Below are 26,312 nucleotides of genomic sequence, written 5' to 3'. Positions count from 1 at the left end.
TCCAGTTTCAAAAACACATTTATTTTCCAAATCCAATTCCAGTCTTTGCCATTTGTTACATGAACTGATATCCAATAGATTTTCTCTGATAGCTGATCCATATTTGTCTTGGTATCTGCCTGATACTGATACTGGGTATCAGATGGGTGATTGGATTGGATTGAAGTCTCTAAAATTGACATATGACCCATGCATATAACATTCAATGTGTGTAAGGAATGTAGTGGTGAGATGTTGCCCAGTGTAAAGTGGAGCTAAAGTGTGACCGCATGTCTTGACTTGAGTTGTTTTATTCCTTTTATACCATAGCAGTTTGCTAATGCGACCAACTAATGTCATATTTTATTAGTTTATAGATATGGTTAATGCTGTGGGTGCTGTGTCCCAGGAGTAATCAGGCGGTTAAAGATCTCATATTTAAATATAAATCGAAGTTAAAACTGCATTTTTTTTGTATTTTATTTTTTTTTAACATACATAAGTGATTTAGTTCAGGAAGTGCAGATGTGCCTCACACTTACATTCTGCAGTTGCTATGCTTTCTTTTTTGTCCCTGATTTTAAAGTTCATTGCCTGTTGTTGAACCTCAGCGACTATCAGCTCATCATTGCTGAGTCATTTTGCTTGGATACGTACAGCAGGCCACATGTGCAGTTTCAGAATACAGGGATCAGTTTCCATTAGCTCTTTAATGTGTGTGTGTGTGTGTGTGTGTGTGTGTGTGTGTGTGTGTGTGCGCATATGTGTGTTGCCTGGTTCTCTGTAAGTGTATGCTTGAGTAAATTGAAATTGCCCTGTTGTGTGTAGTGTTGGAGTTAAGTATCTGTTTGTGGCTGTGGGTAACACGTGTGTCCATGTCCTTAGGCGTGTGTTGTCTCTTCTCTGACCTCAGCATGACTGTTTCTAAAGCACAGATGTTAGTGTTTACCTTCTATCTCAGAAGCACTTTTTACACAGAACTTAATGTACACGATGCTGATGCGTGTGTGTGTGTGTGTGTGTGTGTGTGTGTTTGCAGGTACATGGCCCCTGAGATTCTGGATGACACCATTAACATGAGCAGCTTTGAGTCATTTAAGCGGGCTGATATCTATTCTCTGGGTCTGGTGTTCTGGGAACTGGCCAGAAGATGTTCAGTCAGAGGTGGGTAGTAACCGTCTGAAGTCACAGCCATCACCTGTGTCTTGTTTCTCGCGCGAAAGAAACTATAAAAGTAAAAATTCTGAATTCTGAACTTTATTTTCACTTTTGTATTTCGTAGTAGAAAATATGTTATTTTATTACAAATGAATTTATTACAATATAAATGTGATGAAATGTATTAATCACAAGTTCTCATCACTATCACTGACTGCGTTTACATGGACAGCAGTAATCTAATTATTGACCTTATTCTGAATAAGACGATATTGTGATTAAGGTGTTTACATGGGTTGCGTTTAGAATATTCCTTTCATGTTCAGGTTTTACGTGTTATAGAACGTAGATCGATTAAAGGCACACGTCATTACGTCCCCGCGCCACGCCGTCCGACGTCCCTCCAGAATTTCACATATCGACATACAGTTCGTCTTCTTTATGGGACCGTATACAATTTTGGGTGTTTTTATTTTAAATTTTACAAAAGCTTCAAGTGCAGTTAATTATTTGTCCTGCTGTACGTGCAAATAGACGACTGCTTGAAGCCGTGGGCTGCGTCCCAAACCGCGTACTTACCTACACGTATTTCACCTACTATATAGTAGGTAAGTACGTAGTTTGAGACGCAGCCGTGCTCTCTTGCTTGCCGTCAAACGGTTGAGCGCTGCTGTGTGTGTACGTGTCCTGTTGCACAATGTGGTGCAAATCCTCAAATCTGGGGAAATGTGCAAACTTAATATTTCAACAGCTGATCAACTATTCGTCCAGCGATGAGTTGAACTTAATGTATCTCATTAAGTCTGGCTAGGATATTAATCCCGTGGCCACCGGTAATAATATCCTGATGTTAAACACGAATTATGAGCACAGTAACAAGATCTGACAATTTAAGGCAATAAATCATAAATATAGATAAGAGACACTTGCTCTTAACATCAGATGAGACTTTAAACTACGGTATTCTAATACACAGAAACTAAACTAACACATAAACACACACACACATACAAACAAAGCAGGTGAAAGTAGCTTTGACAGAGAATGAATGGCTCCCTAGTTTTAACACCGTACGCTGTTCTTAGACCTCGACCTGAACGAACCATCAACAATTAATTTCATTTTCGCTTCGTTTTAGAAGGGCTCTGTTAAATACACCAGCTTCACCTGAGACCTGGAGGTGCTTACTTGCTTTTCCGGTTGGTGGAGATTCGTCAGAGGTCTGGTTGCTTTTGAGCGGCGTCTAGGAGGACCAATCGGAATGGAGTCTCATAGACTTGGCGGCAGTTCTTCTGCTTCCTTCACGGCTGGAGTTAGGAAGCTTTGCCGGAACCAGTTCACGCAGACGTTGATTGCAGAGCCCTTTTGCAGATGTTAGTTGAAGAGAGAACTCCTGAAGAGGTTGAGTGGAGAACTCCTGCAGAGGTTGAGTGGAGAACTCATGGAAGATGCTGGTGGAAGAGAACTCCTTAAGATGTGGGTTTGAAGAAGACTCTTGCAGCTGCTGTTAGTTGATGAGGACTCCCTGAAGATGTTGATTGGGGAGTACCTTTTGAAAAGTGTTGGTAGAAGAAAACTCATTGTTTCCATGGTGTCCAAGGGTTTTAACTCTTCCGAGCTGGGCGGAACCCAAAAGGTTTTGCTCCAATCAGCATAAAATTAGGGCAGGGTCTAGCTACGTTCTCCACCCATGATTTTACTCAGTCCATGGTCTTTGTGGACCACATTTCATGCCTTCTCTTTTCATCCTTTATAAAGTGTGGATATAAGCTCTTGGTTATTCCCAGAAATATTGCTTATATCGACAGGAGAAGATCCATTTGATATTTCCACTCATCCATTGTCTGTACCGCTTAGCCTACACAGGGTTGCGGAGAGCATGGAGCCTGTCCCAGGGGACTTAGGGTACCAACCCATCGAAGGGCACAATCGCACACACACTCACACACCCAATCACACATTACAGACAATTTAGAGATGCTAATCAGCCTACAGCACATGTCTTTGGACTGGGGGAGGAAACCCCTGAAGCACAGGGAGAACGTGCAAGCTCTGCACACACAGGGGAGGCGGAAATTGAGCCCCCAACCTCGGAGGTGCGAGGCAAACATGCTAAATACTAAATACTAATCCACCGTGAAGCCCCCCCCCCCCTTTTGATATTTATGTAGATGAAGTTGTTAACTGTACTGCTATAAAATGAAGTGGTATATTCTGAAGGACTAAACAAAATAACAGGGCTTAATTGACCATGCCGTGAGTTAGCATTTGATGCTAATTTATGCAGATGTGTTATAAAGTGCCTGGTCCTGGTCCTTTGCATGACAAAAGCTGAAGCTCTTGTGAACAGCACAGTTTATTAAACTACCTATAAACTGCAGCCCAATATTGTTCAAGTACTGTCGAGTATCTTGTCGTTAACTCTTCAGTTGATTATAACAAGGACACAGTGTAGTAGGTGCAAAGAGCATCCTAGTGGTTCTGGGCTGAATATTGCCTGAATCAAAAATATTTCATATGTGATAATTGAAGCCTGCTGTTGTGGAAGGTATAATCAACGCTGTTAAATATTCCCACTGATGGCTGACAGTTTTGATTATACTGTATAATGTGAGAGATTGTCCTGGCTGTAAGTATTCAGCTAATTAGTGCAGTAAAGCATTGACTTCAATGTCAGAAATGCATATTTAAGTGATTTATGTCAGTAGAGCTGTCTGATCCAAATCGACGTTTATAATGTCCGTAAACAGCAGTTGTTCAGCTGCAAACATCAGTTGTAACCACTTGTGTTTGTGTAGGGTGTGTATCGAGCCTTACATGCACATACATGCAATTTGCAAGCACATAGTGAGATCCGGTTCTTATGGGTTCATGCTAGTTTCTTCCATTTTAACAACGACACACAGTAATATATAGTAAGAGCTCCCTCTTGTGGAGATTCTTCACCTGCTAAATGAGGGCCTGATGCAAAGTCCAGGATGTGCTTTGCATCTCTAAAATGAGAACTCAATATTTAAACAGTATATGATTTTTATACAGTTCTGTGGTTTTCTCCTTCCCCAGGGATACATGAGGATTTCCAGCTGCCTTATTACGACCTGGTGCCTTCAGATCCGTCGATGGAGGAAATGAGGCGGGTCGTGTGTGAGCAGAAACTGCGGCCCAACATCCCCAACCAGTGGCAGAGCTGTGAGGTAGGTTGGAAACTTCCAAGCTCAGAGTGAGCGATTTCCTGACGAAGTGGTAGAAAAATGCAAGGAGAATTATTTTAATTCTTATTTGAATCCTGTTTTTTTTTATTCACTTTAAAACGGTTCCAGACTGTTTGGTGTTTTTATTGATAACTGTTAATGAAGAAAATGGGCATTCATGAACATGTCCTCCAGGAATAAGTACACTTTGGTGACTTTTAAGTAAGTGTGTGTGTTTGTGTGTGTGTGTGTGTGTGTGTGTGTGTGTGTGTGTGTGTGCGCGTGCATAGGCCCTGCGAGTGATGGGTAAGATCATGAGGGAGTGCTGGTACGCCAACTCGGCCGCTCGCCTCACTGCGCTACGTGTGAAGAAAACCATCTCTCAGGTGACGGTGGTCAAGGACGTTAAAGAGTAGCGCACACACTACCCTCTCAAAGGTGCTGATGACCTTTGAGTGACCCCTTCATCACTCATTAAGGGACCAAATTTCAAAACTCTTTGTTCTGTTGATGCCAAATACTCCAGTGTGTAGCAGTGGAGCCTTCTCTCTGCCGAGGGACGGAGAGCGAGAAGGATTTCGAGTTGCTCAGAGTGAATCTGGTCTCGTTTCGAGAATGCAGAAGGTGCAGGGAGTATGCAGAGGAACTATGAACTTGTGTAGGAGCAAGAATTCAGTCATTATCTGGATGGCTTACTAAATACGGCCTATTTTCTCACTTGACTTGTTTTCTTCATCTCTTGTTTTCTTCATCTCTTCATCGCTTCTCTGTATGTTGTCTTTGCTTCCTTTACAGCCTCTTAACTCCTTTTATGTCGTCTGTTCTCGTCACTTTCACACCTCGCTCCTCCCGTGGCTTTAGGGGTTCCTCTACCTGCTGCAGCACATTGAAAAGTTGCACAAAAAAAAAAAAAGAGGGAGATTGTACCCAATCACTCTTTGCATTTTTCAGTAACGGGACAGTTAATATGTGTTAATAGTGTATACTGAGTTGCCAGTTCATTATGTACATCTACCAGGTATCTACCCTTATTGAACATTTTATGAGGTACAACTACAATATAGGTCATTTTTATCTGTCTACAAGGACTAATTGTTGCTCATCTCTTGGTCTACTCAATTTCCTATCTATCAGTGGAAAGGGACCACCATAAGACTATGACTGCGTAAATGTTATTTGAGTGGTGAGCATTTTCAGGACAGCTGAGACAGTGACGTGATCGCGTGTGTGGTCCTGGTATGAGTGGGTCAGGTGGAGCAGTGTTTCCGGGGTTTTTATACTTCTTAATGTCACTTCTGGAAGTCCACCAACCGAAAATATCCACCCAACAGCCGTGCTGTAGTCAGAACCTGACGCAGATGATTAACACAAAATGTTGTGTGTACAAAGTTTTTGCCATTTACGGTATTGGTAGATATCCAGTATAACCAATAAGCAACTTATATGTATCTCATTTATATATCTGAGCAGGTAAGGGTTAAGGGCCTTGCTCAAGGGCCCAGCAGTATCAGCTTGTGGTGCTGCGGTTTGAACTCACAACCTTCCAACCAGTAGGCCAACATCTTTACACACTGAGTTACCACTGCTAACCACGGTTTCCCCTGTTGAACTACTGTTCCCATGGCAACAAGGACCATTTGTTCATTTTTGTAATTGTTTCTGTTTTGGTCTTGACACTTCTTGTTCTATCATTGCTTGGTTCCTCAATTGTGTGCACCTGTTCCTGGTTTAGTCCATGATTAGTTTGTCTATAAATCCCCTGTTGATTCATTGTCTCGTTGCAAAGACTTGTCATGCGTTAAGTCAGACTGTGTATCCCAAGTGGCATGTTTCATATTTTCATGTTTACTGGGTTTTGACTATTGCTTGTTCTTCAGATTATGATTATGGATTAACCCAAGTTATTGCCACCTATCTGTGATTTTCTCTTAATGAAACCCACACTACTTTACACGTTTGTGTCCTACCTGATCGATCTACACATTATTATAGTTGTAGGCATCTAGTGTTAAGACAATCCCAGATTTCCATCTCACATTTGTAACAGGACCACACATACTAACCATGTCACTATCGGTGCTGTCTTGAGAATGATCCACTATTCATACAGTATCAGTTGCGGTCACATGGTGGTCTTGTTCCATTGATGGACAGGGTAAAGGGGGCTGATAGATTGTACATGACAACAGATGAGCTTCTTTCAATATGAATCTATAATCTATATGATAGGTGTAACTAATAAAATAGTCAATGAGTGGAGCTGCAAGGTGGGCACACTTAATAAAGTGGTAACTTGATGTACACTCGCCTTCCACTTTATTAGGAATACTAATGTGTACACCTGCACATTCATGCAATTATCCAATCGGCCAATCACGAGGCAGCAGCGTAATGCTTCAAATATTGCAGATAGACGTTGAGCTTAGTTTAGCGTTCACATTAGAACGGGAAACAAATAATCATAGTCGATTTGATCATGGCACGGTTGCTGAGTATTTCCAGAAACTGCTGATCTCCTGGGATTTTCACACACAATAGTCTGTAGTGCGAAAACCAAAAAGCCCCCAGAGAGCATCAGTTCTGCATGTGTTGATGAGAGAGGTCAGAATATAATGGTTAGACTGGTTTGAGCTGACAGGAAGGCTATGATAAGCCAAATAACCACTCTTTACAACTGTGGTGAACAGGAAAGTCAAAATGCACAACATATCAAGCCCTTGAGGCTACAACAGTAAGAAACCACATTGGGTTCCACTGCTGTCAGTCAAGAACAGGAATCGGAGTTACAGTTGGCACAGACCCACCAAAACTGGGCAGCCGAAAAAAGACCAGGCGACAGATACAGGTGTTCCTATTAAAGTGAATGCATATTAAACATCAATATTATGAAATGGTGATGAGCCTGTTAAATTAGCTTGCTGCATTTGTCAAATGGAAACACAAGCATTTATGTTCTGGTTATACTCATGTCTAGCTCATAGCATTGTCTAAAGCATTGGAATCAATCTTTATGGATCTGCAAATTTAAAGATCTGACCCAACAAGCCAAGTGCTTTAGAAGCATGAGCTGGAGCAAAAAAACTGTCACTTGAACTTTCTGCTATTATTGCTTTCATTCTACTCTGCTATACAAGTTGTACTCCCTGTACCTTTCCGAATACAGTGATGACTGCTACCTCATGTGCTTTCTCTAAGAGCCAAATGCTTCAAGTCACGCATTTTAAGCGTTGTGCCATAACTGCTTTGGCTGATATTATGCCTATATACTGTATTCTTTATGTATATGTGGAATGTTATTGTTACTGAGCAAAACACTTATGAGACAAAGGATTGATTGATTAGCAAACAATAAGTCTATGGATTAATTAATCACACCATCCAACTAAGCTATCTAAACAAGCAATCAAAAAATGTATTCACATGCATACCAAAATTTCAGACTATATTATATATATATATATATATATATATATATATATATATATATATATATATATATATATATATATATATAGTTCAATAACACATGTCCTGGTTGGGTGATTTGATTTATGCAAAATGCAAATCCACGAATTATTTTAAAGCAATGTTTTGAACTTAAAAAAGAATCCTACATTCTTTCAGAAAGACGTATGAAGACATAGTTTTATTTTTAAGCATTTCGATTTCAGATTTTTCCATATGAGCACTATCACTTTCAGTTGCACTGCACAGACTTTTCCATATGACAAGTGTGACTTCCTGTCAAACAATGTTATTTTTTTAACATGAAAAAAATCTAACAAAAAACAAAACCAAACTAACAGCTTTGCAAAGAATGTCGATCCATCTATTAGCATTTACAGTAATCATTATGATTGCCGAATTTGTGAAGGGTCAATGCAGTTCTCCTTAAAGTCGGTGTATTGTCTGTATATGTGTATTATACATACAACTCAGCCGTATGCTCACTGAGCTGAAGTGCAATATCTTGTGTACTTTCATAAAAGTACAACTACGATTTGAAGCCTTTTAATGACGAAGCTTAATGCGAATTATATGCTAATAATACAGGTGTGTAATAATGCTGTTCTATATGAGCACTCCTATTCCTGCTTCCTTGCATTGCAATATAGAGCAGTATTAAGTTGCTCAAGTTGATTATATCTTAAAAAAAAAAAAAAATAATAATAATCAAAATGAACGTATGTTTGAAAAACAAAATGGATATCTATGTGTTTGGATCCTGAATGGAGAAAGTCTTTTTACCCAGAACAATGTCTGATATGTAGCTTGATTTGACATATTTTTACCTTCTATTCATGCAACACCCACCATCATCAAGCTAGGCAGACTGTAATGAAATATATGGTCACTACACAGCATGAAATTTAATGAATCAGTACAAGCTACACAAACTGTGCAATCAAGATATATATCAGATGCATGGAAAATACAGAGAGATGCTCTTTTGATATTTCATGCAGGATGCGGTTGAACTGTTCTAGCCTGTGAACTTTTAAAAGCAACCTGTGGAACCAGCAACCAACCTTGTTGAAATAACGGGTCGCTTTTCAGCAGCCAGTTACACTAGTTGAATTTAATATCGATTGTAGCCTGGTGCGAATTTCAACTGTACCATCGACAAAAAATGTAAACAGTTGAAATTCCACAATTTGCTGTCTAGCCAGTATATCAGCAAGTGATATGTACCACAGCGAAAGCTTTTAGAGATTTAGACGTCGTAAGCAGGAATTTGTAGATAATGTGTAACGTCATAGGCAGCCAGTGTAACTTTAATAACTCTGTAGTAACGTCCTCTGTCTTTTTGTCTTTTAAGAATACACACCGCTGTATTTTGGTCCATCTAAAGCTTCTTAAGGCTATTTACAAAGCTGGAGCACCATTCTTACAAAATATATACCTTTTGTTAGTGTTTTCATGAAGGTGCTGTAGAGCACTCTCAACACATCCATTCAAAACTCCCGTCCTAATTGAACACCTAAAAGAGATTTTGGAGTGACGTTTTCGACAGCACTTTCCACCTCCATCATCAAAACGCCTAATGAACTGAACGCCATCATTAAAGTGGCTCATCGTGGGTCGAAACTTTCCTAAGATAATTATGCTGTTTTTTCCCTTTAATTTGTCACCTTGAAGTGTCTGTGGTGCCAACATTGTTCTATACAGCACTAATTTTGAACTAATTAATCTCAACATAGGGATTAGGACAGACTTTATAAGCTGACTTGCAATCTCACTTAAGTTCAACTGGTGCAACTGGCTACTGGACATGTATGGACATATCTTCAGAGTCTAAAACACTGTATGTCAACTGTATGTTTTTCTTTCATGCTACTGCTTTGGTCTTCTTTCCTGCGTAGTTTAGTGTTCTTTCTGCTCCAAACACATTATTTAATCCAGTATGCCTACTTGGCAATATGCTTGCAGAAAGTCTTTGTTAAGCTTCAGTATCAGATCAGTGTCAGGTATCAGCTAACACCTTTAAAATATGTATCATGTCAAAAAAATTTGGTATTGGTATATCCTTAGATGTTATGACTTTGGGAGATTTCTAATATTCTGCAGGAATATAATGTGTGTGTATATGTGTAAATATGTTTGTACGTGCTAGTTTTCAGGCCTGGACATGGCTGGATCAGTGATGTAGCACTCCTGGACCTGGATTTAAGTCTGAGTAAAGTTGTGATTTTCATGACTAAACTGACTTGGACTCGGTGTGAGATTTGACTCAGCTTGGACTCTAACCTAGACTCAAATTTGACCAAATGTCCTATGCGCTGGTGTGTATATACGTTACATAGTGTAACTTATTTTCAGCATTAAACAACATTACTCATATGTTACTATACCCTGCTGTGATTCATTAATGTAGAGTGAAACATATATATTTAATTATCACTTAACAAACAATACTCTATTCAAGACTTGACTTGGACTCGACTAGTAAGTATTTATAATATCCGTGTGGTGGTCTTGGAAAACCAATCTGATGACAGAATACTGCCTATAACTTTTAATTCGGACAACTTAATACTAAGAAACCATAAATATACAGTATTTCACCAAAATGACACTATGTGCTATAGTGAAAAGAAGACATAAGCGTAATCAATTCAATTTGTAATCAGATACTGGCTGTCAAAAATGTCCATGATTCTTCTGCATCACAGTCAGAATGAAATCTTGAAATATTATTTTCTCCGTTTTTCACTTTTGGGGCTAACCTAAAATCTTATAGCTTTAATTGTGGTTGAGATATCAGTCCATCCAGGATTTTGCAATTTTGCGACCTTAGAAATGAATGCAAAATCAAGCAAAGTCTTTTTTTTTTTTTTTCAGAGGAGTTTGCGATTCTTAAAAAATACTGCAGATTTTCCCGCAGATTTTGGCCAAGACATTTGACACCATCACAACGTGCATTCAGCCAAAGCCGCCTCCAGTACAGCTAAAATGTCTCATTTACCAACAAACATCACTGCGAAAGACCAGGCAAAACAATTTTGTGCAATTGCAATTTGGCAATCCAAGTCGTTTTCCACAAAAAAAGCACAAAAACTCTACAACTCTAAAAGCTGCAGCAAAATAACAAATTTTTGGCCGCAACTATCACACAATAATCTGCAATATCCTGTAGTTTTCAGATCTATATACAGTTGAAACTGTCAAAATTTTACAATGTGAAGAGTTTTCTCAGGCCACCACACATTTATAGTCTCCATATCAATAGGATTCACTGCCAAAGCTAAAAGAAATAGTAAGCAGAATTTCAGTTTCAGATTGCTTGGCTTAATCTATATGCATGGTTAATGGAGCACAGGCAACATCCTGTCTAACTGTCTGACATTAGCATACAGTGACCTATTTTTACATAGATGATGCCTATTTTTTTCTTCTAGCTCTTATAAACAAATCCAGGACTGGTTAAACATGGATACCATTATGTCTTAATTATTTTCCGTCCCAGGACAGCTCAGCATTTCTGTATAAGCTGATTGAGAATCGCTAATCCGTTTTTGTAGCTGTTTTGCTCCTCTAAAATTGTCACTTGTCCCAAAGAAGCCTTGGAACCGTTGACCGACGAGGCACAGGGATTCACGAGTGTTAAGAGTGGCAGTTTTGGTTCCTCTCTGAGAATGTACTATGATTTGACAAGAGGAGTTTGAAGATGACATTTCATACTTGTTTTTACATTTTGACTCCTAGACTATGATTGTCACATAGTATTATATTGTATTGTGTCTGTAAGACTATTTATTGTATTCATGTATGAACTGCGAGACAATAAAGTATTTTTCTTTATAAACCTGCTTTGGAATTTGTCACGAGTTATTTTCTTTTTCTTGTTCTCTAAAACAGATTTCCAGACACCAAGTTCACAAAGTCAGCAAAGATAAGAATACTTATCTCTGCAAATACTGACTCTGGCGTGACCTGGCATAACTTCAATTTGTTAACTCTTAAACATCTCGAATGATGAGTCAAACCTGGAGCACTGACTGCACATGAACTGCAACGTCTGACAGTTTCAGGTGCTGTGACCGTTAAAAAAACCACTCTATTTCAGTAAGTCAGATCTGAATAAGTGTGTGTGTGTGTGTGATTTCTGTTCCTGTGGCCTTGTTGCTGAGTCTTGAATTGGAAAATAAACGTTAAGCAGGTTGACCACCGGCGGTTTCAGAACGGTATTTCCCTGCATCAAAGAGATTGCAAAGAAGTTATCAATGACAACAAATTCATAAACAGCAAATAACTGTTTTCGAAATGACTGTTGTACCTCTGAAGGTTTGTTGCTTCATTCATCTTAGTACTTGGGGAGAAGAAATGGCTTTTATAACCGAAGTTATGAGGCCTCCATGGCAATGAAGAGGATTCTGAATGATGATTACTAGGTCTTTTTCATGTACTGTAGAATGCATATAAAAGACATGAAAATATCCCATTCAACTGAATTCATTAAAATAATTATAATTGTATAGCACTTTTAACAGTCATAAAGAAGCATCATAAAGCAGCTTTATAGAAATCTGGATGTAGATTTAGATCCCTAATGAGCAAGCCAGAGGGTACAGTAGCAAGGGAAAACTCCCTGAGAAGAAACTTGAACAAGAACCAGACTCAAAATGGAACCAGTTCTCTTCTGGGTGAGACCCTATAGTGGGATTATAAATCATTACTCTTCTACAATTGTATACTATAAAGTCAAACAGTGCTGAATGTGTTCACTATGAACCAAGCAGAAGTACAAATCCATTTGAGATTATCCACTGAAGCAAGGGTGGGTCTTGAGAATGCATCCATGTAGGACAAGTACAGAATCTCCAAGGAGATGAAGTATGAGGATGTATCAGGCCGCTCTGGCAGGTGAGAGGAGTTAAAACAGGTTATTAGGTATGCTCTTATTCTACAAAGGGTGTATGTTGTGTGTGAGAGAGAAAGGGTGCATGTTGTGAGTTGCTGCCAAGCTTCCTCTGAAACTCATTTGTGTGGCTTTCACCCAGCACACAATAATCAGCTGCCAGAGCAATATAGACTTGCATGCTGATGAACTAGTACATGCTTTTTATGAGGATGAGTCCTTTACAAGGAAAACCTTAAAAGATATATAATATCAATATTAAATTTCTCTAATTTTTTATTACAAATGATTTTATAAACAGTGTGTTACATTTGTAGTTGCAAAAGTAAAAATGTCCGTTGTTCTCAATAGTTATTTTTATTGCTTCTACCTTTAACCTGATACACTTTTGTGGCACCTATTTACAATAAATAATGCATAATTAAAAAAAAAAAAAAAAAAGACTAACGTTTTCCTTTGACTTACACTTGTGTCTCTAGAATTGCTGCACTGCTGCTTATTTAAACAAACTTCAGATAGACTGTTGGGCCCATAGTTTGTTGACACCTGACCATCTCACCCATATGTGGGTCTTCCTCAAAATGTTGCCACAAAGTTGGAAGCACACAGTTGTATAGGATGTCTTTGTGTGCTGTAGAATTACAGTTTCTCTTCAGTGGAACTAAGAGGCCCAAACATTTTCCAGCATGATGATGCGCCTGTGCACAAAGCGAGCTCCATGAAGACATGCTTTGCCAAGTTTGGAGTTGAAGAACTTGAGTGTCCTGCACAGAGCCCTGACCTGAACCCCACTGAACACCTTTGGGATGAATAGGAACAGCCAAGCCCTCCTCACGTGACATCAGTGTCTGACATCAGTAATTCTCTTGGGGCTGAAAATCCCAACAGCCATGCTTCAACATATAGTGTAAAGCCTTCCCAGAAGAGTGGAGGTTATTATAATAGTAAACGGGGACTAAATCTGGAATGGGATCTTCAACAAGGACATATTAGTTTGAGGGCCAGGTGTCCACAAACTTTCGGCTATATTGTATAGTTCAGAATGCAGTAACTCATGTTCTTACCAGGGAAAAAAAAACCAGCCCTGAAACATTAAAGAACCACCACCATATTTAACCATGGGTATGAGGTACTTTTCCATATGGCTACCTCTCTGTGTGCACCCAAACCACCTTGGTGTTTATTGCCAAAAAGCTCTATTTTGGCTTCATCTGACCATAGAACCCGATCCCATTTGAAGTTCCAGTAATGTCTGGCAAACTGAAGACGCTTGAGTTTGTTTTTGGATGAGAGTAGAGGCTTTTTTTGGCCACTCGAACCATCCTCTTCACAGTGCGTTGAGACGACACAGACACACGTCCAATTCCAGGTTGATTCATAACATTTCCAGTTGACTGGAACTTCTGATGGTGGAAATGGACATTTTCAATGCTTGTGCTATTTTCTTATACCCACTTCCCATTTTGTGAAGCTTAACAACCTTTTGTCACACATCACAGCTATATTCCTTACTCTTACCCATTATTATGAATGGCTAAGGAAATTTGGCCTATGTGTTACCTCATATTTATACCCCTGTGAAACAGGAAGTCATGGTTGAACAATTTCCTGTTCCTAGTCACCCAAGTGTACAAAAAACAATGTAAAATGTCAATGGGAATATACTTCAAATATATTTGATATTTCATATGAATTCATAGGGGTGCCGATAATTGTTGCACACCTGTATTTAACAAAGTTTTTCTTAAAACAAACCTGTGTTGTGTTTGCAATTGTTTGATATCCATGAGAGCAGAGTATTTTTGTAATTTTTTTTTTTAAACAAAAGATCAAAAGATTAAACAATAAAGACAAATGTTCACAGCCTTCTTTGCTCACATTTACCAAGGGTGCCAATATTAGTGGCGAACACTGTATATCTGATTCTCACTCATATGTGAAATAGACAGCTAGATTTCCTGACTGATGAATGCTTTCACCACTAGAGAACTGCATGCAGTCAAAACATGTTTCAAACCCTTTCTGACCTCAGAAATAAAGACACCACAGTTCAGAAATACTGAAGGTGGTGGGAGCAGAGACGATATCTACAGATGCTAATATAGCTCAAGTGTTGCCAGATTATAGTGGTGATACTGCTACTATTGTGTGAGTGTGTGTGTGAATGGGTGAATGAGACACAGTGTAAAGCGCTTTGGATAAAAGCGCTATATAAGTGCAGACCATTAACAGCAGACTTAAGGTTCAATCGCATAATGCTAGCCTTTTCTTTCTAGATATTTATCATAGTTTTTAAATTATTCACATAAAGATTTACTCATGAGCATACTAGTTGTGTGAATCAAGCAAAGCTTGGCACCAAACTAACCTTTACCCCAATAACCTTTATTGTGTGTGTGTGTGTGTGTGTGTGTGTGTGCGCGCGCACATGTAGAGGCTAAATAAGTTCACCAAGGCAGAGTGGAGTTGAGATTGGGGCAATAAGCATAAACACTTTCCTGGCTCTGATACAAGGACTTACTGGCTGACTGATTTCTTTTCACTCATGCTTTCTGAGGGGTTTTATCGAACAAGTTAAAGTAACTTCAGTTGAAATTCAGTCGCTAGAACTCTTATGCATGTAAAATCAGGACATATCACTAGTATTCCTGAGGAGAAACATTGGCTTCTGGTTTTGATCAAATAGAAACTCCTGTATAATACACACTGCATTTTGACTTTTAAGGCCTGATATTGACTAAGCCTTTTTATTTCTACACCAGCTGAGGTCTTGAAGTTCAGATGAGTCAGATGTTCAGTTTTAGGGCATGAAAACTTTGGAAGTCTTCCTTCTTTCTTTTTGTGCCATAGTCATCCATGACCAGGACTCCAGGAGAGTGTAATTGTTGTTGTCTGGGTGAAACAGGTGGCCTTCTATGCTGTATCCCCAGACTCTCCTAAATTTATAAGTGATCATTTTGCTATGGACAAAATTTTCAAAGGATATTATCAGTATGTCTCATGTGCCACATGGGTGGACAGAATTTTGGATAGGTGCCTTGGGCCAGTTCCAAGTTGATATCTACCTTCTGTCTACACCCCCGAGAGAGAGAGAGAGAGAGAGACAGAGAGAGAGAGAGAGAGAGAGAGAGAGAGAGAGAGAGAGAGAGAGAGAGAGAGAGAGAGAGAGTTAGTCAGTCTCATTATCATTCATATGTTTAGACATGTCCTTTAATGTGTTGGTTGTGTGTTGTATTAAGCCCTATTGGTAATTGTCCCTTGTAGAATTAATAAGGTTGGAAACTATAACTATCTCTTCATCTCTATCAGAATAACGCTTGCCAACCAAGAGTGTTTGTTAGCTTATGTATATTCTCGCAAAGCAGACCTGTAGACTTGCTAGACAGTCTGGCACGTTCTGTCAATACACATGGCCGAAAACCACCTGCTTCAAAAGAACAAGTTGACCACAGACCTTTCACTGTAACCTGTTGATAAACACACAAGACTCTCACGAAACTCATTTACTCACCATTAAGTGTTTCACACAATTCATGAACTTTTTTTCAGCCCAGCTACTCCAGTTATGGAGTTACTCCATATCCCATGACACTAACTTATGCACTGTATACAAAAGAGGGTATATAGCACTCTCCTTCAAGACTGTTCAGCTGCATGAGTGGCAGTTTAAAAATAAATAAATAAATAAAAAGATGCAGAAGCTTCTGTCAGTGTGTTTTAACACTTGTTTGTCTCAACGGCGAGGGCACTTTATACATAGATAAAAGATATGAACTGTAATGGAGGATAAAATGCCATGAGGAAAAATGATATTGTTCCTGAGCAAATAATAAGGACATTTGCAGCATACATCAATATTGCAATGTTTCAATGTATCTAAAGGTAACACCTCGGCTATTTTTGGAACATTAACTGTAACACAATGTGACAACGCACTTTAACTGTCAAACAAACACCCCCTCCCAGTCCCATCCGGAGTTACATTCTCTTTATTTTATCAGTACTATTGGTAATGATACATTTAAACTGGATATTAAGCTAGGATAGTTAGTTAGTTAGCTAGGTACGAGCATTGTTATGGTTACAGTATGTGCAACACCTGAGCGTCTTTTTTTTTTTTTTGGTAAATATCAGCACAAAAACCACGCTGACCAACACCTTTTCTGTAAAAAAAAAAAAAAAGGACTACTGAGTGGTGCAAAACAACAATAACAACAACAACAACAATAAAGTTATTATTATGAGATCACAATTTTGAATCTTAACGATACCACAGCCCTCCATGGCAGGGAGTCAAGTGAATCAAATTAGACTCTCTAGGAGGGAGGGTATGCTATCATACAATAGAACTCAATTAATGGATCTTGTATAGTAGCACTACTTGTATTGTTCTCCGCTTGATATATCGCTTTGCTTGTATTTTCTCATTTGTAAGTCGCTTTGGATAAAAGCGTCTGCTAAATGAATGAATGTAAATGTAAATGTGAATATATATACTATTTCTCCCTGTCAATCACAGCAGCGCTAGTCAATCGTGGGCATCTGTGAGTTCATGTATGTGGAAGAGGGCAGACAGGACTTTCCTCTGAGTGTGTTACGCTGCCCTGTGATGCAGCACTACATTGTCGAAAATTTGCTGAAAAGATACATTTGGCTGGCTTCACGTGTCTTGGAGGAAGTATGTGTTAGCCTTCATCCTCCGCGGAGAGCTTTCTGGTGGGTGGGATTTGGATGGATGTCCAAACTGAGGAGAAAAATGAGGACAGGAAGAAAAAAAAAATCGCATGTGAAAGCACCCATATGATTTATTTCCTCACAAAAAAGAGAGAACTAAATGTGCATTGACTAATTTTGGAGAAAAATTGAATATGACTGGATGTGAGTTCACACAGTCTTTCTGAAGATTTTCTGCATGGCTCGGTGACAGAGCAGAAGTTGTCTTTGAACCAAAGTCAGAAGTGAAAGAATGCGTGAAGTCAAGAGGAAACAGGTGAAAATATTAAGGACCCATGTGTGTCTGAGCTGAGAACCACCTAAGAGAGAAAGAGAGTGAGAATGAAGGAAGAGAGAAAGAGAGAAACAGACAAGCACACACACACACACACACACACACACACACACACACACACACACACACACACACACACACACAGATTAAAGGAAGAGAAAAGGAACTGCAAGGACGAAAGCACACACACACACACCCACACACACATATGCAGGTCCCCAGTGGTCACATGACGCACACATCCGCTTTGACACATTCATACTCAGCCGGCTGCTGTCATGCTGTCTGGATTCAGTGGCAGCTATGAGTGAAGGCAGAGTGAGTGCAGGACCATGACCTCTAACATGAACCGTAAGACTATCCTGCAGCAGCAGAAGAGCCTGGACACTTGTCTACAGGAAAATACCTCCAGGAAAGGTCTGCGCTGGAGACGGGGATCTTTAAATAATGGAAAACAGTCTAAAAACAATGTGTCCTCTTCAGGGACGCTGACCCGGGGACGAGACCAGGTGCGTTGCACAAACTGATTGATTTATCTGTGTATCATGCATAACAGTATTGGTTCAAAAGTGCATGGAATGGATGGCTGTGTATTGTGTCTTGCATTTCATACACCTGTATGTTAACTAATAAATAATAACATTTATTTAAAATAATTTTAAAAAACAGTTTACACCATATAACATATAGCATGAGGTTAAGATATAGGCACATATTATGTATTTCTATCTTTCTCTCTCACTGTTTCTTGCTCTTTCCATACTGTATATCGATGTATTAATAACTAATAATAATTCGATTCATGCTACTGTTATGCTATTAATAGGTCTTTAATGTATACTACTGATATGATTTTCATACTTAATCATGTTGAATCGTGAATAGAGGCTAAACACAAAGTATTTAATATTATTGATTTTGTTTTCAGCTGAGCCGATCATATTCCAGCTCTCTGGTGGACTATACAGATCCTCAGAGGTATCTACAACTTTCTACACTGGTTTTAGTAATTATACTCCAAATGAATGAATAAGCAGAATATGCTTTAACCGTTAACCTTCATGGTGACCCTGTGGCTGAAGATTGACCTCTCATCTCTCTCTCTCTCTTTCAGGACGACGGTTGTGTTGGAAAAACAAGACAATGAAGCGTTCGGATTTGAAGTCCAGGTACGATCGCTTCCTCATTTCAGTTTCAGCCAAGAACCGTGGTGGGTTACAGTTTCAGTATGGCTTTCCATCCTGTTTTTGAGTAAGGTGGAAGTGCGTAAATGCCGATATTAATCAATGCACAAAAGTGCACACAATCAGACTATTGCACGACATGCAATCTTACAGGTCATGAACAATCCCATAATACTATTTGAAACTTCTTAGATCGCATTATTTATATTTCTCTTTCTTTCTTCTACACTGCAGACATATGGGATTCAGCTGAATAACACCAATGAGTTGGAGATGTGTACGTTTGTCTGCAGCGTGCAGGATGGTAGTTCTGCAGAGACTGCAGGCCTAACTGCGGGTGAGATACACACACACCCACACCCACACATACACATACAAATATACATACATAGCCTGAGAACTGCAGCTACTTCCTTTCCACAGCCTACCACATGACCACACCTACCTGACCTAACCCCTTCACTGCTGCTCTTTTGCGCGGGTACCATGTTTACTGCGCCCACCTCGGCTATTTTTTACGCCTCCGCACACAACGTTCGCTGTTTTTTTTTCCGATGACTGACATTATCAATGTAAACATGGCCAGAATGAACTTTCTGGTTAACCTTTTAAACTCGCAGGACACGTTGGCAGGTGTAAACATTTCTGTTATTTTCATAGAAGTTAGTGAATAATATAAGCACACAATATACTTTAAGATGAATTACTGAATAATAATCTGGGACGATTTACATTGCCGTTTCTTTGATTATTTTATTTTATTTTTTTTGACACTGATACTTTTAACCACTGCCACAAATACAAGTGAACTAGGTCAACTGATATATCTCTCTTACCGAATCTCGTTCTCGTTCTCTGTCCCTTCTCGTATCTCTCTGATAGGTGACATAATATTGACGGTAAATGGGGTCATCATCAAAGGGTTTACCCATCACCAAATCATTGAACTGATCCGAGAGTCTGTCAACATGCTAAAGTAAGTTAAACGGAAAATATCAACTAGTGGCACGAATCAAAAATGATTGAAAACATTCAGGTGTTTCATCATGCACTTGTACATTAGTAGTTCATTGAGGAAGTAAACATTTCGCAAGCCTGTCTAGTCTTTTTTCCACCCCTGTGAACCCTAACCTATACAGCTGTGATCTGTGTGTCTGTGTATGTTACTAGGTTGGAGACAGTCAATGGCAGCGTGGTCAAAAGAATTGAACTAGAGAAGAAGATGCGCATGCTCAAGGTATGACTGAAAATGTAAATGTAGGTTTGACCTATGTGAAAACCTGGGACTAGGTTCGGAAATACTCATTACGTTTTCTACTATATATAATCCTGAAAACTACAGAATTTCTTTGTTCACCAAACATACACCTCCAAAAGTGAAAAAAAGGGAATTTTAAAGATTTTATTCTGATTGCAGCACAGGATATTTTGAAAAACTGAATGAATTAGGATTATGTGCATTTCACATAGCTATACAACACCTTCACTGAGTGAGGAAATCACACCTTCTAGCAAGCTTTTAAACATCTTTATGCAGACCGGCTGTTTTTAACCCAACATGAAGACCTTCTTATGGTTACAGGTTATGTTAAAACCCAATTTTAGGGGATTTTCTGTCATTTTTGCCAGAATTCAGCCACACAGACAATATAGAAACTTATCATGGTGTATTGATAAATATGATGAACTCAGTAAGATTGTCCTTGTTATCAAACGAATGACTGGCGATTAAAAACTTGTTCCTCAATCCGCAAATCACAATTCTTCACTCCGGTGATCTAAATTCCTGCTGATGCAAGGTTAATCAGATTTCCCAGAATGACTAGATTGCATATTCTCATGCACATATATGTGTGTATTTTTTTTTCTTTCTCAACACAGCAAACCCTACATGAGAAATGGTCGGAACTGCAGGCACTCACCATACAGGAAAAACGTCTTACTCGAGGTGAGAAAAAAAAAACCCAGCTGAAAAACCACATACACGCACACACACATCCTCACCCTCATCTAAACCTGCTGTCATTCAGTTAATACTGTGCACTTTGAATAAACACGTGTGAATAAAGTGAAATGATCAATCTTCTTGGGGAAGTTCCAGCTATAGAAAACAAGCGTTTGCTGATTAAAAAAAAGTTTATGCCTGGGTGCTGAGCTGACTTCCTATGAAAGAGTTCATTCCCACAGTAGAGAGACATGCGACACTGCTTTGTTTTGCTATCGCTCAGATCAGATGAGAATACCTTCAGTGATAGTCAAAAACCGATCAGCATTTCTAATCAGAGCACCACAATGCTGAAGCTGCTTCCTGCGCAAAACCAAATTCATTCAGTTCATGGAATCCTTGAGCCATAGAAATGCAAAACTTATCAAAACACTTTCTGTATTAGACAAGGCATGATATGGCGTTAACCCGCAGATTGTGTTCAGTACTTTCCACAACTATCCCATTGATCTAGAGCAGTGGTCACCAACCCTGTCCCTGGAGATCTACCTTCCTGAAGACTTTAGCTCCAACTATAATTGTGCCCACCTGACCATCTAATCATTGCCTTATGAAGTTCTTGATCAACTAAAACAGGTGTCAGATTTTGGCTGGAGATCAAATCTGCAGGAAGGTATATCTCAAGGAAGGGGGTTGGTCAAGGATAGGGGATGGTCAAGGAAGGGGGTTGGTCAAGGAAGTGGGTTGGTCAAGGAAGGGAGTTGGTCAAGGAAGGGGGTTGGTCAAGGAAGGGAGTTGGTCAAGGAAGGGGGATGGTCAAGGAAGTGGGTTGGTCAAGGAAGGGAGTTGGTCAGAAAAATCAGGAGCCAGTCGGAATATGTTGAGAAAATGTGTTGATCCGAATATGTTAAACAATATCTGCAAAAAAAAACAACAAAAAAAAAACATGACACAGCAGCTGAGAAAAGGCATAGAGCGTAAGGGTGAACATTTAAAACATATGTTGTAAGTAATAAAGACAAAATAAAGTGTACGTAGTTTTATTTTCATTAGTTCCTGACTTTTCAGACTCCCTATATTTAAACTTGATGGCAGTATTCCTTAGCATAGCAAACAGCATGTCCCATTATACCACAGCACTGTTGAATTCTCTGTTCTGATTGGCCAGAAGGTGTTCATCAATTTACTTTCCAGTGCCGTCTGTAATTCAAATTTCAGCTTTATATTTTAAAGCACAAGCTCTAATGCATTATCAATTCTATATCAACCTACACAAGAACTTGTACGATGGACGCCCCACATAATCTAAGAATAATAAGAAAGTAAAATATGTGGTTGTTTATATGCTGAAGCATTCTGTAAGGAGACCTTTATTTAACATTTATCAAAGTAGTCTCTATCGGATCGTCTTTGAGAGAGGAGTTTGAACTTTCTGGTTCCTCAGTTTTGTGACAAGCTGGGTTTTTTTAACCTCAAGAGAGCACTGAAATGTAAGAACGACTATTTATAGCTGCTGTAACGTAAGTGATAACAGGAACTGACTCTTTTTTTTTGTTGCAACATTCAACTTACTTTTAAAATGATACAAAAGTAGTATGATCTTTTATTCTTAATAAATAAACGAATGTTAAATGTGAAAACACTTTAACACTTTGGGACATGTTGTAGGGAATTAATCACCAGCAAATATATATATATATATATATATATATATATATATATATATATATATATATAGAATAGAATTAGAATGAATGGTAAAATATTGTTTCTACTACTGATCCTAGTTACAAGTTAAGCAAGTCTTTAGTCCAGTTTTGAATCTTAAGACTGAATCAGAGACCCTCAAAGATTCACTGAGTTGATTCCATAAAAAATGGAAAGGCAAAAAGAGTCCCACTGGCCAAGAGCTTCTCTTTTAATCTTATAGTACATTTATTCAAATCAAGTTGGGTCAAGTAGGCCTTATCGTATGTTACAAATTGTATACTGTATATTGTACATTCCTCTCATCATAGACAGATGTAATGTCAGGAGTGAAATATAGTAGACAGTACTACACTTGCCATGAAACATTGTCAAACACTGTAGATTAATTTATTGCAAAATATAAATATTTATCTGAATTATGATCTAGATCAACAATCATAAAAACCTCAGAGTTGAGTGATATGGATATGGAGCGAATGTGTCACTGAAATCCGGTTTTATCTCGACACTATCAAGTCTGTTTTTTTTTTTCTCTCTCCTCAAAACGATCTGAAATGTTTAGGATATTTTCTTTTATGTCTTGTGTCCTCACTACCCTACACTACTGCTGGTTACCTTTCAGCTCAGCCGTTTCCCAGAAATGATCTCAGATAAAACCGATAAAAAACAAAACAAAAAACAACAGGGCGGCACCCCATCCTGCTCGAAGTGTGAGAGTTGTAGTCACTTCTTGTTCTAACGCTTGCTTCCCCAAACCTCTGCCTCTTTATTTCTGCCATCAGCACAAAGTGCTCTGTAGTACACATACGCTGTGGTTTTAAATGAGCAAATTAAGCATTTCCTCTTCTATGAATGTTTAACGTAGGACAATACGAGGGAACTTCTCTCATGATAATCTTTTAGCCAAGAATTTTAATCACAGAAACATGCTCAATAATAAACAAGATGAAAAATACCATGTAAAATATTATATTTCTGAAAATGTTTACATTTCTTATGTTCTTTAGCTAGTAAGATCTATCTATCTATCTATCTATCTATCTTATTCCATCATCTATCTATCTATCTATCTATCTATCTATCTATCTTATTCCAATATCTATCTATCTATCTATCTGTCTGTCTGTCTGTCTGTCTGTCTGACTGTCCGGCCGTCCGGCCGTCTGTGTACCTGATGTTCTTTAAAATGATTCATGTTTAGTTAATGATTCATTCTCTCTGCAGATAATCTGAACGTCAGCTCTGCGCATCCATCCATGGACTCTCTCATGTCTCTGTCATCACCTACTAGTCGGTCTGGACATCGTTTCTCTAGTGACAGCAGCTGGCCGAGCATGTTGACAGATGAGGTCTGCGAGGACGTGTTCGATGACCTCAGTCCGTGCAGCCCACACAAAATCAACTGCGAATTATTCCCCACTATATTTCAGCCAGAGGAGGCGCAGCCGAGGCCGACTCTGTCCCGAACCCGCAGCATCAGCAGCGGCAGCAGCAGCAACAGCTGCCAGTCACCCACGTGGGATAACAAACGAACGTGCTCATCCTCCTCGTCCTCCAGCGTGTTCGCCACGCTGCCTCGCCGGGGGAGGAAAGGCAGCATGAGAAAAAACCTGCTGAAGTTGTTACCAGGACTGAACTATTCTCTCGAAGAAGAGGAGACCACCTGAAACAGACTTCTGGCACGAAGCCGAAAAAAGTGGAATTCTTTACTGCGAATGTACTGTATCTGTACTGTATACTGTACTGTATACTGTAGGTGTAAAAATGTGGACAGTGGACTTCTGATGTTGGAAAGACTCTTCATGAATTGTCCAGGCCAATACTGATATGTCTGAAAATGCCATTTTCATAGCCAAAGGTTTTTCTCTCCAGATTGAAATGCAGAAACGACAGGAAGCCACCTCTACGGTGAGCATGTGCAAGTTTGCACACATTACCTGAGCCAGATTGTTTACGCATTTCATGTTGAAGCTAAACAGTTTGATGTGGCCTGCGCCAGAAAAGAAGGGGAAGCAAGAAAAAAAAAGAAAGAAAGAAAAAAAAAGAAAAGATGTTTGGCAATGCCACTGAGCACAGCACTGAATACAAAACAATCCATCCTTTATGCAGGAATGCTGTGTTTATATCTTACTCGTGATTGATTCAACGTGATCGGTGTTGACTCTGACAGACCATTTGATAACATTTATGGAAGGTGTCTCCAGTGTCAGTCAGTAGGTTTTCCACCAAGGGAAAGTCTTCAGGATGTTATTGTGTTTGTCTTATTAGCTTCAAGAGAGAGAAGAAAGAGAGACTGGTGAGGGAATGACTGCATCACATCGCTCCATCATAGATTATTTTCCTACAACAGGGTTTTATTCCTTAATGGTTTCATTGTAAAAGATAACAGATAACATCAAAAACATCAAATCAATTTAACTCGTCTTTTGTTTTGGATGCATCGGATCTCGGATCACTGACCTAGCTCTGGACATTTACGAATGAACAGAATCAGCATTTACAAATATCTTGCAAATTCCCCAAATGTGAAAATGGCATCTTTTTTCCCCCCATGAACGCTTTTAAAAACATTTTGTTTCAGACGTGTACATACAGTATTACTCATGGACAAGGCCTCGGCCTATTCAGCATTCTGGAACATGTAGCATTCCAGAAGTGACATTCTAGAACCTATGATATTCTAGAACCGAGCCCCTTGATGGCTTGGGTCAATATAGGACAAGCCACACGTCAGCATTACACACACTCACACACACACACACACACACACACACACACACACACACACATACACTCTCTCTCTCTCTCTTCTGCACACAGACGCACCCACATGTGCATAAGAGAATAGCACAGGGTGCAGAATAAGGTACAAGTGAAAATACAACATTAAAAACCCGATTGTTGTTTTTTGTGTGTTTGTGAAGTGCAGCATGTACACTGCTTTACACTGATGTGGTAGTTTTGTGTTTTATTTTTCAAACCGTGCATTAAAGCACTGTATGTGAACAGGAGCGTGAGTGAGAAAAGTACAATCATGCAATTTTCCGTTTGACCCACATGTGTATCTCACTATGTGTAGCAATAAATAAATCAAAGTGACAATGTAAATAATAAAGGCTAATATAAAAAAAAAAAAGCTCTTTCGGGTTTTTTGTTTGTTTGTTTGTTTCTTTTATTTTTGTTTTTGCATTTTCCGATCTTTTCATCTTTGCCTTTAATAATGCAGCCAATGAAGCACATATTTTAATGTGGAAATAATCCTAGCACAGAGATAGTGTGATTGACTAAGTGAGTTTAATGCCACAGCCCTTAACCACAGACGTATCTGAAAAATGTTCAAAACAGGATGTGGCTATGAGAAAGGTGCTACCCTGTGACTACTTTTTTCTTTCTGCAGGTGATGCTATTTGACAGGTTCACTTACCAACCAGGCTTGTATGTCCGAGAATGAGAAGATGCAGAATATATACGAGCTAAATATTCACAAGAGAAATATTCTAGAAAACAGGTTCAGTAAAAGATATCTAAAACAAAATGTGTGCTGCTGCTCCTGACTCACAGAGGAAACTTGGTTGCGTCGGAGTGATCATGTAAATCATTACTCATTAGTCATTCATGTACACAGTACTGTTCAAAAGTCTTAGGCACCCTACGTTTATTTTTTTATATACATTGAAATATAAAGCATGTCTTATATGTCTATTTTATTCTCAGGGCATGTGTGAGTCTGTAGAAAATATTAGTAATATTAGAGTTTCAAACTTTATTATAATTACTT

At 39.0% G+C, this 26,312-nt stretch overlaps 2 protein-coding genes across 2 annotated transcripts in view; both read left to right on the top strand.

The window, feature by feature from the left end:
• LOC128609088 (activin receptor type-1C) overlaps positions 1 to 7,746 on the top strand; it is a 42,590-nt gene extending 34,844 nt beyond the window's left edge. The window contains exons 7-9 of the mRNA XM_053627454.1: positions 1,019 to 1,143; positions 4,201 to 4,331; positions 4,619 to 7,746. Coding sequence (XP_053483429.1) covers positions 1,019 to 1,143; positions 4,201 to 4,331; positions 4,619 to 4,744 — 382 coding nt within the window. The 3' untranslated portion in view covers positions 4,745 to 7,746. The remainder of the gene's footprint in view (positions 1 to 1,018; positions 1,144 to 4,200; positions 4,332 to 4,618) is intronic.
• A 10,085-nt stretch (positions 7,747 to 17,831) lies between these two features.
• Positions 17,832 to 25,671, top strand: cytip (cytohesin 1 interacting protein). Its single transcript, XM_053627453.1, has 8 exons — positions 17,832 to 18,204; positions 18,624 to 18,673; positions 18,810 to 18,864; positions 19,114 to 19,216; positions 19,762 to 19,855; positions 20,050 to 20,116; positions 20,761 to 20,827; positions 23,759 to 25,671. The coding sequence occupies exons 1-8, from the start codon at positions 18,028 to 18,030 to the stop codon at positions 24,199 to 24,201; spliced, it is 1,056 nt and encodes a 351-aa protein (XP_053483428.1). The 5' UTR covers positions 17,832 to 18,027; the 3' UTR covers positions 24,202 to 25,671.
• Positions 25,672 to 26,312: the final 641 nt, after the last annotated feature.

This window comes from Ictalurus furcatus, chromosome 6 (assembly GCF_023375685.1).
Source record: "Ictalurus furcatus strain D&B chromosome 6, Billie_1.0, whole genome shotgun sequence".
Taxonomy (NCBI): domain Eukaryota; kingdom Metazoa; phylum Chordata; class Actinopteri; order Siluriformes; family Ictaluridae; genus Ictalurus; species Ictalurus furcatus.
Note: the sequence above shows the minus strand (reverse complement) of the source record. Positions and strands in the feature narration are given on the sequence as shown.

Excerpts from the sequence above, each read along its gene's own strand:
- cytip (XM_053627453.1), top strand. The coding sequence starts at position 18,028 with ATGACCTCTAACATGAACCGTAAGACTATCCTGCAGCAGCAGAAGAGC. Across the intron at positions 18,205-18,623 it reads TGACCCGGGGACGAGACCAG|CTGAGCCGATCATATTCCAG; the intron begins GTGCGTTGCACA and ends TTTTGTTTTCAG. Across the intron at positions 20,828-23,758 it reads GGAAAAACGTCTTACTCGAG|ATAATCTGAACGTCAGCTCT; the intron begins GTGAGAAAAAAA and ends TTCTCTCTGCAG.